This window comes from Mesocricetus auratus, unplaced genomic scaffold (genome assembly GCF_017639785.1).
Source record: "Mesocricetus auratus isolate SY011 unplaced genomic scaffold, BCM_Maur_2.0 Super-Scaffold_100003, whole genome shotgun sequence".
NCBI classification, from domain to species: Eukaryota; Metazoa; Chordata; class Mammalia; order Rodentia; family Cricetidae; genus Mesocricetus; species Mesocricetus auratus.
The window spans coordinates 9154449-9169699 of record NW_024429188.1 but is presented as its reverse complement, the minus strand read 5'-3'; the positions used below and the strand labels follow the sequence as shown (position 1 = coordinate 9169699).

Genomic DNA, 15251 nt, shown 5'->3' with positions numbered 1-15251 from the left:
TTATTCCAATTTTTTTGTAGCTGCTGAGGTTTAATATGTTGCCAAGTATGTGGTCGATTTTTGAGAAGGAACCATGTGGTGTTGAGAAGCAGGTATATTCTTTTTTATGTGGATGAAATGTTCTATAGATGTCTGTTAATCCCAGTTGGGCCATTACTTCTATTAGACCCTTTGCTTCTTTTTTGAGTTTCTGTCTGGTATTCCTGTCTAGTGGTGAGGGTGGTGTGTTGAAATCTCCCACTATAACTGTGTGGGGCTTTATATATGATTTAAATTTTAGTAATGCGTCTTTTCAAACATGGGTGCCTTTGTATTTGGGACATAGATATTCAGAATAGACACTTCATCTTGGTGGATTTTGCCTGTGATGAGTATGTAATGACCTCCTTCATCTCTTTTGATTGATTTTATTGTAAAGTCTAATTTGTTAGATATTCGGATTTCTACCCCAGCTTCTTTCTTGGGTCCATTTGATTGGAAAATCTTTTCCCAACATATAACTCTCAGGTAATGTATGTCTTTGAGGGTGAGGTGTGTTTCTTGTATGCAGCAGTATGATGGGTTCTGTCTTTGAATCCATTCTGCTAGCCTGTGTCTTTTTATGGGTGAGTTAAGGCCATTAATGTTGAGGGATATTAATGACCACTGATTGCTCATTCTTCTTTGATTTGGAATGGTTGTCGTTGGTGGAATTATGTGTGGAATTCCACCCCTTTGTTCTTTTGGCTGTTGGAAGAGTGGGATTCTCTAATGCTTATGTTTTTCTGGTTGTACTTAACTTCCTTGGGTTTGAGGTTTGCCTCCAAAACTTTCTGTAGGGCTGGGTTAGTGGATACTTATTGCTTGAATCTAGTTTTGTCATGGAATATCTTGTTTTCTCCATCTATAGTGATTGAGAGCTTTCCTGGTATAGTAGTCTGGGCTTGCATCCATGGTCTCTTAGTGTTGGTAGAATATCTATCCAGGGCCTTCTGTGTTTCAGAGTTTCCATGGAGAAGTCAGGTGTAATTCTGATAGGTTTGCCTTTATATGTTACTTGGCATTTTTCCTTCACTGCTTTAAATATTCCTTTTTTATTCTGTAGTTTTGGGGTCTTGATTATTATGTGGTGAGGGAACTTTTTTGTGATCCACTCTATTTGGTGTTCTGTAAGCTTCTTGTATCTTCATTGGCATTTTTCTTAATGTTGGGAAAGTTTTCTTCTATGATTTTGTTAAATATGCGTTCTGCCCCTTTGAGGTGGTTTTCTTCACCTTCTTCTATACCTATTATTCTTATGTTTGGTCTTTTTATGGTGTCCCATATATCCTTGATGTTTTGTGATAAGTATTTTTTGGACTTAAGATTTTCTTTGGCTGATGAATCCATTTCTCCTTGTATATCTTACACACCTGAGACTCTCACTTCCATCTCTTGTATTCTGTTGGTAATGCTTGTATTGGTAGCACCTGACCGTTTGCCCAGCTTTTCTATTTCCAGCCTCTCTTTAGATTGTGTTTTATATTGTCTCTATTTCAGTTTTCAACCATTGCACTGTTTGTATTATTTCTTGCAATTTTTGGTTTATCTTTTTGTCCATTTGTTGCATCTTATGAATTTTTCTGTATGTTCTTTCTTCCATTTCTTGCATTTTTTGGTTTGTTTTTTCTTCCATTTCTTGCTTTTTTGGTTTGCTTTTTCTTCCATTTCTTGCTTTTTTGGTTTGTTTTTTCATCCATTTCTTTGAGGCATTTTCCTATATCCTCTTTTAGTACCTCTATCATTTTCATGAAGGTGTTTTTAAGGTCATTCTCTTCTGCTTCATGTGCATTCGAATTTTGGAGTCTTGCTGGTGTGGATTCTCTAGAATCTGATGATGTCATATATGTTTTTCTGTTGCTGAGTTTGTTTTTGTATTGTTCCCATCTCTTCTTCTAGGGGGTACAGAAAGAGCCCCTTACTCCTCTGGTGGTTAGGGGACCAGAGTTCCATTTCAGTGGGTGCTAGCAATTCCAATAATCTTATAGTTCTTCTATTCCTCATTCTTGTGCTGGTCCCGTGGGTGGAGAACAAGACCATGAATCTGGGGTGCTTAGCCTCCTACCTGGTCGCCTGGTCCCTTTGCTGGATGAGAACACTTGGGATCTGGCGTGCTCCTGCGGGGATGGGAAGCCCTGTGGCTGTCCCCAGTCACTGGAAGGCTGTCCTACCTATCTTTTTTCTCTATTGGCCAACAGTGCTTTATTCAAACAAATCAGACACATATTTACAGAATGATGTCTCCCAATAATTGTTTCACTCAGTCATCATCAAAGAAGCTTCCTATTATGTCTCTGTGTTAAGAATTAACAAAGGCCCACACCTAGAAAATGTATGCAGAGTTGCAGACCTTGGATTCCTCAGTCCTAAATGGGAGGTAGTCATTAAAACCCTCCACTCAGGGATCATGGAGCTATTGAGGAAAGGAGGCAGAAAGACTGTAATAGCTTGAGGGAATGGAGTACGCCAACGAAAACTCTATTCCACACACAGCTTGATTGATGCACATATGAGCTCACAGAGATTGGGAGCATGTACAAGGTCTACCCAGCTTCATGGAGAAGGGGACACAGTGCTGAGAGGAGAAGTGAACATGATCTCCTATCCCTAACCAAGAAACTGTATCCAACTGACAACTGTTTGCAATGGAAAAATCAGTTTCCACCAGTAGAATCTATCTACGTATACATACCACACTTGCAGGTATATCTCAAAGTCAGCGGTAGGCATCTGGCAAGAATCATCAGGAAAACCAATAAGTGATACATAGATAGGCCATGAAGTGTGCAGATGGAATAGGTGGACATGGATCAGGCTAACTGAACAGATAAAGCAGGTGCAGGAGCAACATGAATGTATCTAGAGCTGGAAGGGTGAGGAGGGCACAAATGTTTGTGGGCTTGGAAAGACTGACCAGTAAATGCAAGCCCATGTGCTGAAAATTGGAGCTAGAACCAAAACTATGGTGAGAATGCTGTTGGCAAGATTATTGGAAGCTCCAATAGAAAAATATACTACTCAGTGTGTCCATAACTAGGTGTTGGAGAGGGGATTTAGCATGTGTGGACTTGGTTGTAGGGGAACACTTCAGTAAAAGCTAGTGCAGACTTCACACACTCAGAGTTAATCCAAGAATGATGACAGTGATACTGGCTTTCCAGGTTAGAGCCAAGTTCAAGGGAGCTAATGAGGCAAAACCAGTGCCTGATTTTCACAACTTGACCTAAGACTTGGAATGAGGAGGTGACTCAGTAGGAAGTGACATTGAGGGAACACACAGAGGAGAGCCAGTTGAGGAACTTCGTAACCACAGATATGCTTGGGAATAGGACATTATGCTAATGGATGAGGTTCTGTGAAACATCACCATGGAAGGAAGAGGTATGATATGTATGTGGAGATAGGCTTTTCAATATGGAGATGACACATGTGATCTTACTTCTAGGGGAACTATCTAGAGAAAGTCATTGCCCAACTGTGTGTACATAGCTAGATATGGGAAGGGGATGGCACTGGTATGTGAGGTTCATTGGAGCTCGCCATGCAGATTGTATGCAATTACACATGCACAACTCAATGTGAGTTGTACAGATGGTGCAGCAGGGCTCAATTCTGTCCTGTTCTCTTAACAATTTAATCTAAGAACTATGTGACAAGTGATAGGTCTGAGAGTACAAACTTGGTACTAGCTTGTCAGATTCTCATGAATTCATCACAGAAATAATTAAGGTAACTGTGCATTCAGAGCAAGAACTTGGAATGTGGCAATTGGGCAGGCAGGCTTTGTTTTTGGAGAACATATGAGAAGCCATCTCAGGAGCATTGGAATACAAAAACTGCATAGGCAGGTAATGTTCTTGGAACTCACCAGGAAAACTGTACAAGATATGCATACCTGGAGCTAGGTCTGGGATTGTGGAGACAGGATATGTGGGCTTGGTAGTTAGGAACTCTCCTTATAAACTGAATGCTACAATTATAATCTGGGAGTTAGCATATAGTGTATAAAGATGGTATAGGCATGGTTAGAGCGTGAGTGTTGATTATCAAGAGGAAACCCAAAGCACTACAGGGGTTTCTAGAGCTAAACCTGGGAGGTAGAGGTGATGCAGGCATGGTTCTTTCTGAATGAACTCTCCATGGAAAACAGTTGAAAGGGTTGTATGACTGGAGCAAGGCCAGGAAGTGTGAAAATGGCTCTGATTGGCAATAATCTTGGGCTCACTAGACAAAGGCACCTTGACTAGTGTACATCAAGACTTTGGTCTGGGATTGTGGAGATTGTTCAGTCCAGTTTGCTCCTGTGAAAATTACCAGGAAATGTAAAAATTAACAGCATACTTTTTGAAGGTATAGGTAACTGTTTATTGTAGAAATTACTTACAAGAGAAAATGGGGAACCAATGTGAGTCAGTAGCTTTCACCACAGAACCAGAAGCTGAAAAAAGAGCATGCCTGTCTCCTTCAGCTCCTTTTATTAACTCCTCCATACACGCCTCTTCCTACAATTCCCCTTTTAGTCTAAAGAAGATATTTAAACTTAAAACAAAACCAACTTATGTCAATGAAAAAAGGTCTCGAACATCTATCCCATCTAAACCTAAGCTTATCTGAAAGAAATACCCAAGTATGAAAACCTCCTTCCAATCCCAACCCTAAGATAATTGAAACCTAACACCCTTTCCAACATCCCATCCATACCAAAAAAAATGAGAAAAGTCTTAACGTCCTGTATTGTAATCGTATTTGCCATATGTATACAGCAGTAAATTTTATTTTTTTATTTTAAATTTAAATTAGAAACAAGGTTGCTTCTCATGTCAATTCCAGGTCCCTCCCCATTTCCCTCCCCTCCTCCCATGCCCTCCCACCAACCCCCCCCAATATCCCCTCAATTCCCCAGAGAGGGTGAGGCTATCCATGGGGGTGTCCATAGTCTGTCTAGTGTCCTAGTCTGCCTAGACCCTCCCCCAAGAGTTCAGGGTGAGAGTGCATCTCTAATTGCTAGTTGGCAGTCCAAAGTCCATTTGTATACCCGGGATAAATACTGATCTACTACACAAGGCTCAATAGATTACCTAGGCCTCCTCACTGACACCCACATTCAGGGGGTCTTGATTAGTCCCATACTGGATTCCCAGGCATCAGTCTGGGATTCAAGAGCTAACCCTTGTCAGGTCTGCTGTTTCTGGAGGTTAAACCAGCCCAGTCTTAATCCCTTTGGTCATCAGTCCCCCCTCTCTGTCACTGGATTTCTTGAGTTCAGCTCAGATCTTAGCCATGGGAGTCTGCCTCTTCTTCCATCAGCCATTGAATGAAGGTTTTATTTCCCAGACTCTCTGGCCATGGGATTGTAGGCTGGAACTCTCCAGATCTATGTCTAAAATCCATATATGAGAGAGTGCATGCCGTGTTTCTCTTTTTGTCACTGGTTACCTCACTCAGGATGGTTTCTTCTAGTGCCATCCATTTGCCTGCAAATTTCAGGATTCCTTTGTTTTTCTCTGCTGAATAGCACACCATTGTGTAAATGTACAACATTTTCTCTATCCACTCTTCAGTTGAGGGGCATCTAGGTTGCTTCCAACTTCTGGCTATTATAGATAATGCTGCTATGAACATAGTGGAATAGAAATCCTTGTTTATGAATGGGAACCTTCTGGATATATGCCCAAGAGTGGAGTTGCTGGGTCTTGTGGTAGGTTTATTCCCATTTTTCTGAGGAGTCTCCATACTGATATCCAAGGTGGCTGTACAAGTTGGCACTCCCACCAGTAGTGGAAGAGTGTTCCCCTTTCACCACATCATCTTCAGTTGGTGCTTTTGATTTTAGCCATTCTGACAGGAGTGAGATGGAATCTCAGAGTTGTATTGATTTGCATTTCCTCATCATGGATTTAAGTGACTAAATGTTTAGGTGAAGTCACACGATTCACCCCAGGGGAGACTTACCTAAACCACATTATTGATTAAGTGATCAAATAATTAGATGGCATCGCATAATGCACCAAGGAGAGTGGCCGATTCATCCCATTATAGATTTAAGTGACTAAACAGTGAGATGACATCCCATAATTCACCCTGGGGAGACCCATACACTTGCTCTTTGATCAGGAACTACAGATGCAAATATCACAAATAGAATACAAGAGATAGAAGAGAGAATCTCAGGTGTTGAAGACCTGAACCTGATTCTAGGGTGCCTTACTGTACTTGGGGAGTGCCAATGTGGTTCCCATTCTGGTAGGAGCCAAGGCACCCCAGTACCCTAGTCTCCTTCTCCACCCACGGGACAAGGTAAACTGAGGCCTGTTTCTGGGCCGCTTTCCTGTGCCAGGGGATTGCCACTGTGGTTCCCATACTGGCGGAAGCCAATGCACAACAGCATCCTAATCCATTTCTCTCTGCAGGGAACAAGGAAGATGAGAGCTACAAGAGTATTGGATGTTTTTGCAAACAAAGGAAGGGAACCCTGTTTCCGCACCCACAAGGAGAGGAAGAGACTCTTTCTGCACCCACTGTTAGAAGACAATATGAAAACAAATCAACAACAGAAAAAGAAGTATGACACCACCAGAGACAAGAGTTTCTATACCAGCAAGACACAAATATTCCAATGCAAATGAAACAGAAGAGAATGGCCTTAAAAGCAACTCCATGAAAATTATAGAGGCCCTAAAAGAGGACAGGAGAAAATACATTAAAGAGATGGAAGAAAAATCAAAGCAAAATATGCAAGAAATTGAGGAAAAGACAAAGCAAAAATTGCAAGAAAAATTCAAATGGTGCAAGGGCTGAAAACTGAAGTAGAGACAATAAAAAGAGTATGAAGGAATGCTGGAAATAAAAAAGCCATGCAAACAGTCAGATATTACAAATACAAACATAACCAACAGAATACAAGAGATGGCGGAAAATTCTCAGGGGTTGAAGATACCCTAGGAGAAATAGATTCATCAGCCAAAGGAAAATGTTAAGTTCAGCAAATCCCTAACACAAATTATCTAGGAAGTATGGGACACAGTGAAAAGACCAAACCTAAGACATGCCAATGAAAGTACAAGAAGCTTACAGAACACCAAATAGAGTAGACCACAAAAATGTCCCATCACCACGTAATAATCAAGACACCAAACATAAGATTAAGGAAAGAATATTGAGAGCAGCTAAGAAAAAGGTTGAGTAAAATATTAAGGTATACCTATCAGAATTACATCTGAATTCTGCAAGAACACACGGAAAGCCAGAAGGACCTGGAGAGATAGTCCACCAACACTAAAAGACCAGGGATACCAGCCCAGACTACTAAACCCAGCAAAGATTTCAATCACTATAATGGAGAAAACAAGATATTCCATGACAAAACCTTTTCAAGCAATACATGTCAACTAACCAAGCCCTACAAAAAGCACTGGAAGGAAAACTCCAACTTAAGGAAGTTAACTGTACCCACAAAAACGTAAGCAATAGAAAATCCCACTTTACCAAAAGCAAAGAGAAAAAGCAGGGTTAACCCACAAACAATAACACCACAAACAACAAATCAAAAACAAACAGAAATTAATACTCAATGGACCATAATTTCCCTCTTTATTAATGGTCTAAAATCACCTATAAAACGAGACAGGCTAACAGAATTGATACAAAGACACAATATATCCTTCTGCCACATACAAGAAGCATACCTCAAATTCAAAAACAGATGTTACCTCAGAATAAAGGGTTGGATAAGATTTTCCAATCAAAAGAACCTAATAAAAAAGAATGGGTAGCTATCCTAATACCTAACAAATTAGAATTCAAACTAAAATCAACCAAAAGTGATGAAAAAGGTCATTTTATATTCATCATAGAAGGACTGCAGATAGATCGATGTCCATGGCCATGCACAAAACATACGTCCAAATGGTCAAAGACCCCAACATATATACATCCACACTGAAACCCTTAGAAGAGAAAGCAGGAGTCACCATTGAACAAATTGGTTCAGGAGACCACTTCCTGAACGTAACACTAGTAGCACAGACACTAAGATGGAAAATTGATAAATAGGACCTCCTGAAACTGATAAGCTTCTGTAAGGCAAAGGCCACAGTCAACAAGACTGTATAACAATTACCTTATATACCATCCTATGACCTTCATCCAGTGTCTGTTGGAAGCAGAGGCAGACACCCACAGCTAAATAGTGAACAGCCCTCCTGATACCCAGTTGCAGAGAGGGAGGAGGGATGAGCATAACGGTCAAGACCAGGCTGGTGAAACCCATAGACACAGTTGACCTGAACAAGGGGCAGCTCTTGGACACCAGACTGATACCTGAGTGGCCAGTATGGGAGTGATCCAGGTGCCCTAAATTTGAGTGTCAGTGAGAAGGCCTCGGCAATCTATGGGGCCTTGGGTATATATCCCTGGCATAAAAATGGACATTGGGTGGCCATCTCACCTTGAGGGATGCTCTCTCAGCCTGGGCAACATGGGTTAGGGCCTAGTCACAGCCCTGTATGAAAAGAAAGACTCTGGAGATCCACCATGGAGGGCCTCACCCTTCCTGGGGAGCCTTGTGAGGATAGGGAAGGTGGTGAAGGTTGGTGGGGTACCAGGGGAGTGAGATGGGATTGACATGTGAAGCAAGCTTGTTTCCAATGTAAATAAAAAATAAAAAGGTGACCACAACTCTCTTCTCTTCTCTGTAGACATGCTGAGTCTGGCACCACGTAGAAATGGAGAGTAATAACAAGTCCAGACCCTTTCTCAGGTAAGATAAGACCTTATAGAAACACTTAGGTTGACAGAAACTGATTAATCATTAGGTCACAGTTAACTAGTAAGAAACCATAGCTAATGACCAACAGATTTATACTTAATATAAGTCTTGTGTGTTCATTTGTGTTTGACGTTGCTATGGGACCAGGCTGGCAGGAAGAGTTCATGTTACAAAATGGCAGCCTTAATGTGTGGCACGAATTTCCACTTAGAACTTGACAAAAACTTAAAAAGGGACATTAGAAACAAAAGAACAAAGTCTAGCACAGAGTCTTAGTGGCAGCATTTTCTCAGATAGTCTCTGTTTTACTAGAGACAAGCACAGCCTCGCTGGGCTCCTTTACGGGAGGTTTTCTGACTCAGTATTAGAGGAAAAAAACTGCAGGGATCTTTCAGAGGCCCCATTACCAAACGAGAATGGTGTGTATGAGCATCTGGCAGTGGCAGTGACCACATCTCCAAGTAGGCAGCATGCTGTTTGATGGCAGCATAGACCAAGGCTTGTACAGAGCTCCCAGTGCTGGTGTTAAATGAACCCGCGACCATCTTGGAAAGACAGTGGCTAAAGCTGCCACGGTCTGATTTTAGCAATGTTGTTTAGAGGATAAAAGACACCTGACTGGATAAAGATGAAGATTTACAATAAAGACAGATTCAGATGAAGTAAAACCTCTAAAGTTTTACTGTGCATTTAAAAAAAATACACACAGGCTTGTGAGAGAAAGGAAACCAGATAAAGCAATTAAGCAAAGAAAGAAAGAAATAGAGTACCTGGGATGTGGTGGCACACATCTTTAATCTCAGCACTCGGGAGACAGAGGCAAGTAGATCTCTGTGATTTCAAGGCCAACATGGTCTACAGAGTTCAAGGGCAGCAATGGGACACAGTCAGTGTAAACCTACCTCAATGAATGAAAACTAAAACTAAAAGAAATATACTATTAAAAAATTAATAAATAAGCCACACTAGGATGGAAAATACACAGAGAGTATAGATATTGTATGCTTCTGTGTTGTCTTTGCATGGTTTGACTGCTGAGGAAAGAGCAGCATCTGCTAAAATAAATGCTGCTGGATTAATCCTAATTATAACTTTTAAAAGTGCCTTGATTTCAAAATTTAAGTATAAGGACATGTTACCTTGGAAAAGATGTTTTGTTTGTGTTTCCACAGAAAATGAAACATGTGGATGCCTTCCAGACTAATATGGTTTGATCAAGCAAGACCCATACAAAACAGCTGAACTGATGCAGCCTCGGAGTAATACAGCCAAGATTTTGCCAGGTTTCTGTTTTAGGAGGCTCTGCAATGGTATTTCTGTGTCCCCAAACAGCAGTAAACAGTTTGGAGAGGACGACACCCATATTCCCAAATACTGCTTATAAATGCTTATTTTCATTTAAATGGGGTTGGTTATAAATGTTAATGATCACAGGCAATCACTTTTTAAATGAGAAAAGGGGAATATGGCATAGAAATGAATACTTCGCATTGGTATTTATTTTGGTTTATTGATACAAATTTAAGGTCAGTTTTGTGATATGCATATTTCCCTTCATGTTTCAGTCTTCTGTTCATAGAGATCTTTTTAAATGTAATGCATAATTAAGTACAGATTGTATACAATCACCTATAATAGTCAAAACTTATAGTTAGGCTAGTTAGGCTTTCTAGATACACAGAGGTGCATTTGAGATGGATAGATAGTCTTCAAACCTTTCAAAGACCTACAAAATATAGCATTTAAAATGGTTTAGGGATTTTCATGACAGTGAGACACACCTGCACCTGGCAATACCAATTGTGTCTGAGAGGAAGGTAGGCATTGAAGAAAACTCCTTATGGAATTTTCCTTTTGCATTGGAGAAATAGCCATTTTGACAAGAAATTGTTCTTCCCTAGCCTGCTTGACTGTTCCTGTATTACCTGTACATGCAGGACACAAAGGGAAGTGACTGCTGAACTTAAAAAACAAATTGGAGAGTCTTAAAGGATTCCTGTTTCATGGAAGAGTCTTCCAGACATTATGTATGACACAGAAAAATGACTGACAAACTGACATTGTAGGCAGTTTAAATTTTCCTGCTTTGCTGAGAAGTCTGCCAGACATTCTATGACTCGTAGGCTGAAGGATATACAATCCTTCTGTGATCTTTGATAGAGTTGAAACATAGTTATGGTTAATAATTTTCATTATTTATGATAATAGATACGTTACATATAAGACGTTATACTAAAAAATATAGGGTGGATGATAGAATATTTTCTTTAAATCTTACTAAATGTTAGTGGATTAAATGTTGTAACTATAGCTCTTTCTTGATAATTGTTTTGTTATATATAGTTGAATATGTGAAAGCTAAAACCCTTCTTTTTATTTAGACAAAAAAGAGGAGATGATGGGGAATGTTCTTCTGTATACATGTTGGAAGTACTTAGATTAGTACTTATGGGTTAAGAATAAGGAGCCAAAGTCGCCAGCAACAACTTAAATAAAAAATAAAATAAAATAAAATAAAATGAACACCTGGTTTCTCCTCAAAAGTCAGATTCTGAATCACAAGATTGCTTCATCTATTCCTGTTCCCAATTGATATACTTGAATTCCTTGTAATCATGTCTCATATCTTCATTGTTTTACTTGGAAGTGTTATCAGTTCTAGCATCTCAGTATAACATGAGCCTGATATTTGATATTACACTCCATTTAAAACAATAGCATGCAGCAACAATTTGTACCAGCACACCTCCAACTAGCATGACTACCTCAGTTAATTTGTATCTTTCTCCTTACACACATTAACTGGTACTATGTCTTCTTCCTCTACTAAAGTCTCATCCCACACATGATTGTGGAAGATGGAACTAAGGAGAGAGTTCCAAAGTGAAAATACAGCTATTCATTAGAATACTGGCTGTAGTCACTCTCCCCTAATCACAGTTTTCTGATTACACCCAGAGAAGACATAATGATTCAAAAGCTCTCCTTTGAAATACAGACTCAATATTAAAGACAGCAACTCCCTCCTCCATCTGCCCAGTTTGGAGAGGGTATATTGCTGTTTCGGGTAGAGCATCTGTTTCTCATTTGGGAAAGAGTGTGTCCAGGGCATTATTATTAGGATGTGAGTACCTTTAAAGAAGGGAACATATTAAATATGTAGATAAAGAAATAAGCTTCATACACAGCCTGAAAATCAAAGTGGCATTTTATTTTAAGTGAGTAGAATACTACAGGAGTATCATTTGGGTGTAGATAATTTGGCCAAGGAGTCACCTGGCACATTTGGAAAAATGCCATCTCTCACATTTCAGGCCATTTGATCGACCTGTTTAGAAGCACTCTGGGCATTCAGGTTACTCTGTATTTTCAATGACTTGATTTCAAATAGGAACATTATCATAGCAAGGAGTGACAGAGTGGTTGTCATGACTCCTATGGGGAACACATGTGTGTGGTGTTTCTTTATCAGGTCTTCTTTCCTAACAGGAAAATTGGGTGGAAAGTCAAAGGTGGTTTCGCCATAAAAATCTACTACATGGTTCCAGGTGACAGAAAGAACTGTGCAAAGGCTGCTGAGAAGAAGAATTAAGACAGAGCACTTGTAGCAGACGATCTGAATCTCAGGGACTGAGGCTTTGATAATGCTAACCCTAATGGTCGCTGAGCTAAATATTACAACCACAGGTTTTATAAACATCGCCAATAAAATCAGCTTCTGTGCACATCGAAATTCAGGTGAAATGATCCAGCTTGAGTTGACCGGACTGTGCACCAGAATCCTGATCACAGAGCCAGAGATCTGAAGCTCCTGATGGTAATAAGCTTCCCAGAGCCCGATGTACACAAGCTGAACGACATCACTGTCGAATTCCCAGAGGCGCCAGTATCGGCTGCCTGCAAGGATTATTCCAAATGCCGAAGACAAGAGGCTGCAAAGGAAGCCAGACAATCTGAAGATCCACTCTTTCACCCCAACACATCTGGAGATGAGATTGAACAAATATAGAGTCAATCCATGATTGTAAAGGAAGGGTGGAAAACAGAACTAGTCATGATTTATAGAGTATTAAGTACTCACAACTTTCTATGCTGTCTCAACATTATATTAAAGCTCTCTGTCTCTCTACCTCTGTCTCTGTCTCTCTCTCTCTCTGTATATATATATAAATATTGTTGTACAGACAATTTAAGTATATGTATGAGGTCTTAAAATCTCTGACTTTGGCAGGAGTTCCTATCGTAGCATATTTTGAAATATATTTTCATAGTATCCTTAGTATCCTTTAAAGGCTGCTGTGCTCCTATTTGATTAGGAATTTCATTACTAGGGTTAAAGGTGAAATACCAGTTTGCAGTATCATTTAAGGAGTTACAATGCAAAATGGAACAATTATAAATAACTTTAATGAATATTTCAAGCAGAGGAAGGCTAAGTTATTATAGTGTATTATTGCATGATCACCACAAGAGGACTTTAATATTTGTATAACCCATAAGAAGAAAAAGCAAAAAAAATTAACCATAATGTACCTCTTATGTTCATCTATGTGAGTCAAGAGAATTCTATATTTCTATCAATATCTAAAGCCATCTGATCATAAAAGTTGCACAGGAATGGAAAGTTAGCTAAGTACATCAAAGTGAAGTATCAGACACTGTCATAATTCTTTAAATATTTTCCTAAAAGTGTCCATTTCTATAGAAGGGTATTTGTGGTATGATGTAATTAAAATTAGCACAAACAAAAAATATGCTGTTTTTAACTCAATGAGGATATAACTTGTTTGTAGAATGATGATTACCTGTTACATGTGAGGTGATGAGTTCGCTCCCCCAAAACCATAAAACTAAACTCTGTATGTAAAAGTAGAGGAATCATGAACATGTGTATTTTATATGTGCTATTTAATCATTATTGCACCTTGAGAATATTGGTTTCATTTGGGTGCAACATATAAATTAACCTGTGTTATTTTGGGTTCGCCAATGTCATCTTTGATACAAAACTTAACACTTCACATTAACATTATAAGGTAACTCATTTGCATTTTCTGTCAGTTCAGATCATTGAGTGTAACAAAAAGGAAAATGAGAAAAATCATGCTGAGAGGTCCTCATGAGTCATTTAGCAGAAAGTAAGAAAGCAAAATATGCAATATCCAGCATATTTTGATATCATTGTCATGTCACATGCAGAAAGTTGAGGAGCCAATAAAGGGGTTTCCTTGCCATGGGGCATCACCTATCAAAAAGCTACTGTTACAATACCTTCTGTGGAATGTGATTCCTAAAAGAGGGAAGGCTGCAGAGGTTCTACTTGGGAAATTACATCAACAATATGAGTTTGCAATTGATGGTGTCTTGGGTATCACTAGGGGCTCTTTCTTGTCTAGGCATGTCTGAAGCAGTGGAGTGCAGGAGCAGTATGCTTTGAAGCAGAAATGAAAGCAGGGTTGACAGTAATTTTGTGCCAGAAAATTAGCTATCTTGGCAGGATGTGGTGCTCCCCTTTTCTGAACCCCAATAGTAGATTCAAATTTTTTTTTGTAAATAACCATGTAGAAAGCCTTCATACAACATAATTATGTGTTTACCTTTTTGTGTTGGGGGTGAAGTGATCCATTTGGAAGATGACAATATCACAAATCTTCTTCCAATTCACTGGAAATACTTGTCAGCAAGGGAGTCTCAAGAAGTGGCGATGCACCTGAGTGAAAGAAGGAAGCTCTGGTAGGTGCTTGTTTCTGCTTAGAACAATGCCTTGTCGAATGTCCAGCTCTCACAAACCGCTGGATTCACAGCACACCCTTTACATAGTGAGAACTTACTTTAGACACTACAGGATACTGGTGACTCTCCAGAGATACCCAAGCAGTTATTATTCTCAATTTATACGTTGGGAAATACCAGAGATGCTCTAAATCCCACTCACAACCTTCAGTGAGTGACACAGATAAATGGACACATATACATTTGGATCTTCCTGTACTTTATGATGCTCAGCAGGATTTACTCAAATGGAAAACATATACAAATACATCCTAATTACCATTTCAGAGGTGGTTTTTGGCACTCTCTATCCTAAGATAGTGGAGTTGATTAACAGAAACAACACGGAAAATGTAAATCCTTACCTTTTTGTCTCCCATCTAGGAAACCCCAATGTTAGCTACTGCAAATCTTAAAAGAAATAAGTAACTATATACATTCTTATGTTTCCATGACTACTAGGTCTAGGTGATTGTTTCTGAGCAACGAGTGGATTCCAAATGGCATGCATGATGTGCCAGATTGAAGCCTTTAAAATTAGTTTCTTAATAAGTCATACATCAAATAAACTCTGTAACCTATTAGGTCCCTGTAAAAACTATTCTTGTTTGTCAACTTGACAATAAGTGGAATAAACTAAAATTCAAATGACTGGGCACATACGTGGGTTTAATTTTCTTAATTAAACCATTGA

The 15251-nt window shown here is 39.4% G+C and overlaps 1 protein-coding gene across 1 annotated transcript; it reads right to left on the bottom strand.

Moving 5' to 3' along the window:
- Positions 1-11992: 11992 nt before the first annotated feature.
- LOC101840601 lies at positions 11993-14993 on the bottom strand. Its single transcript, XM_040744028.1, has 3 exons — positions 14923-14993; positions 14383-14495; positions 11993-12768 (listed from the first exon to the last, which is right to left on the bottom strand). The coding sequence occupies exons 2-3, from the start codon at positions 14409-14411 to the stop codon at positions 12096-12098; spliced, it is 702 nt and encodes a 233-aa protein (XP_040599962.1). The 5' UTR covers positions 14412-14495; positions 14923-14993; the 3' UTR covers positions 11993-12095.
- Positions 14994-15251: the final 258 nt, after the last annotated feature.

Coding starts and splice junctions, on each gene's coding strand:
- LOC101840601 (XM_040744028.1), bottom strand. CDS start 14,411: ATGGATCACTTCACCCCCAACACAAAAAG. Junction 12,769..14,382: donor TTCACCCCCAACACAAAAAG/GTAAACACATAA, acceptor TCTCATCTCCAG/ATGTGTTGGGGTGAAAGAGT.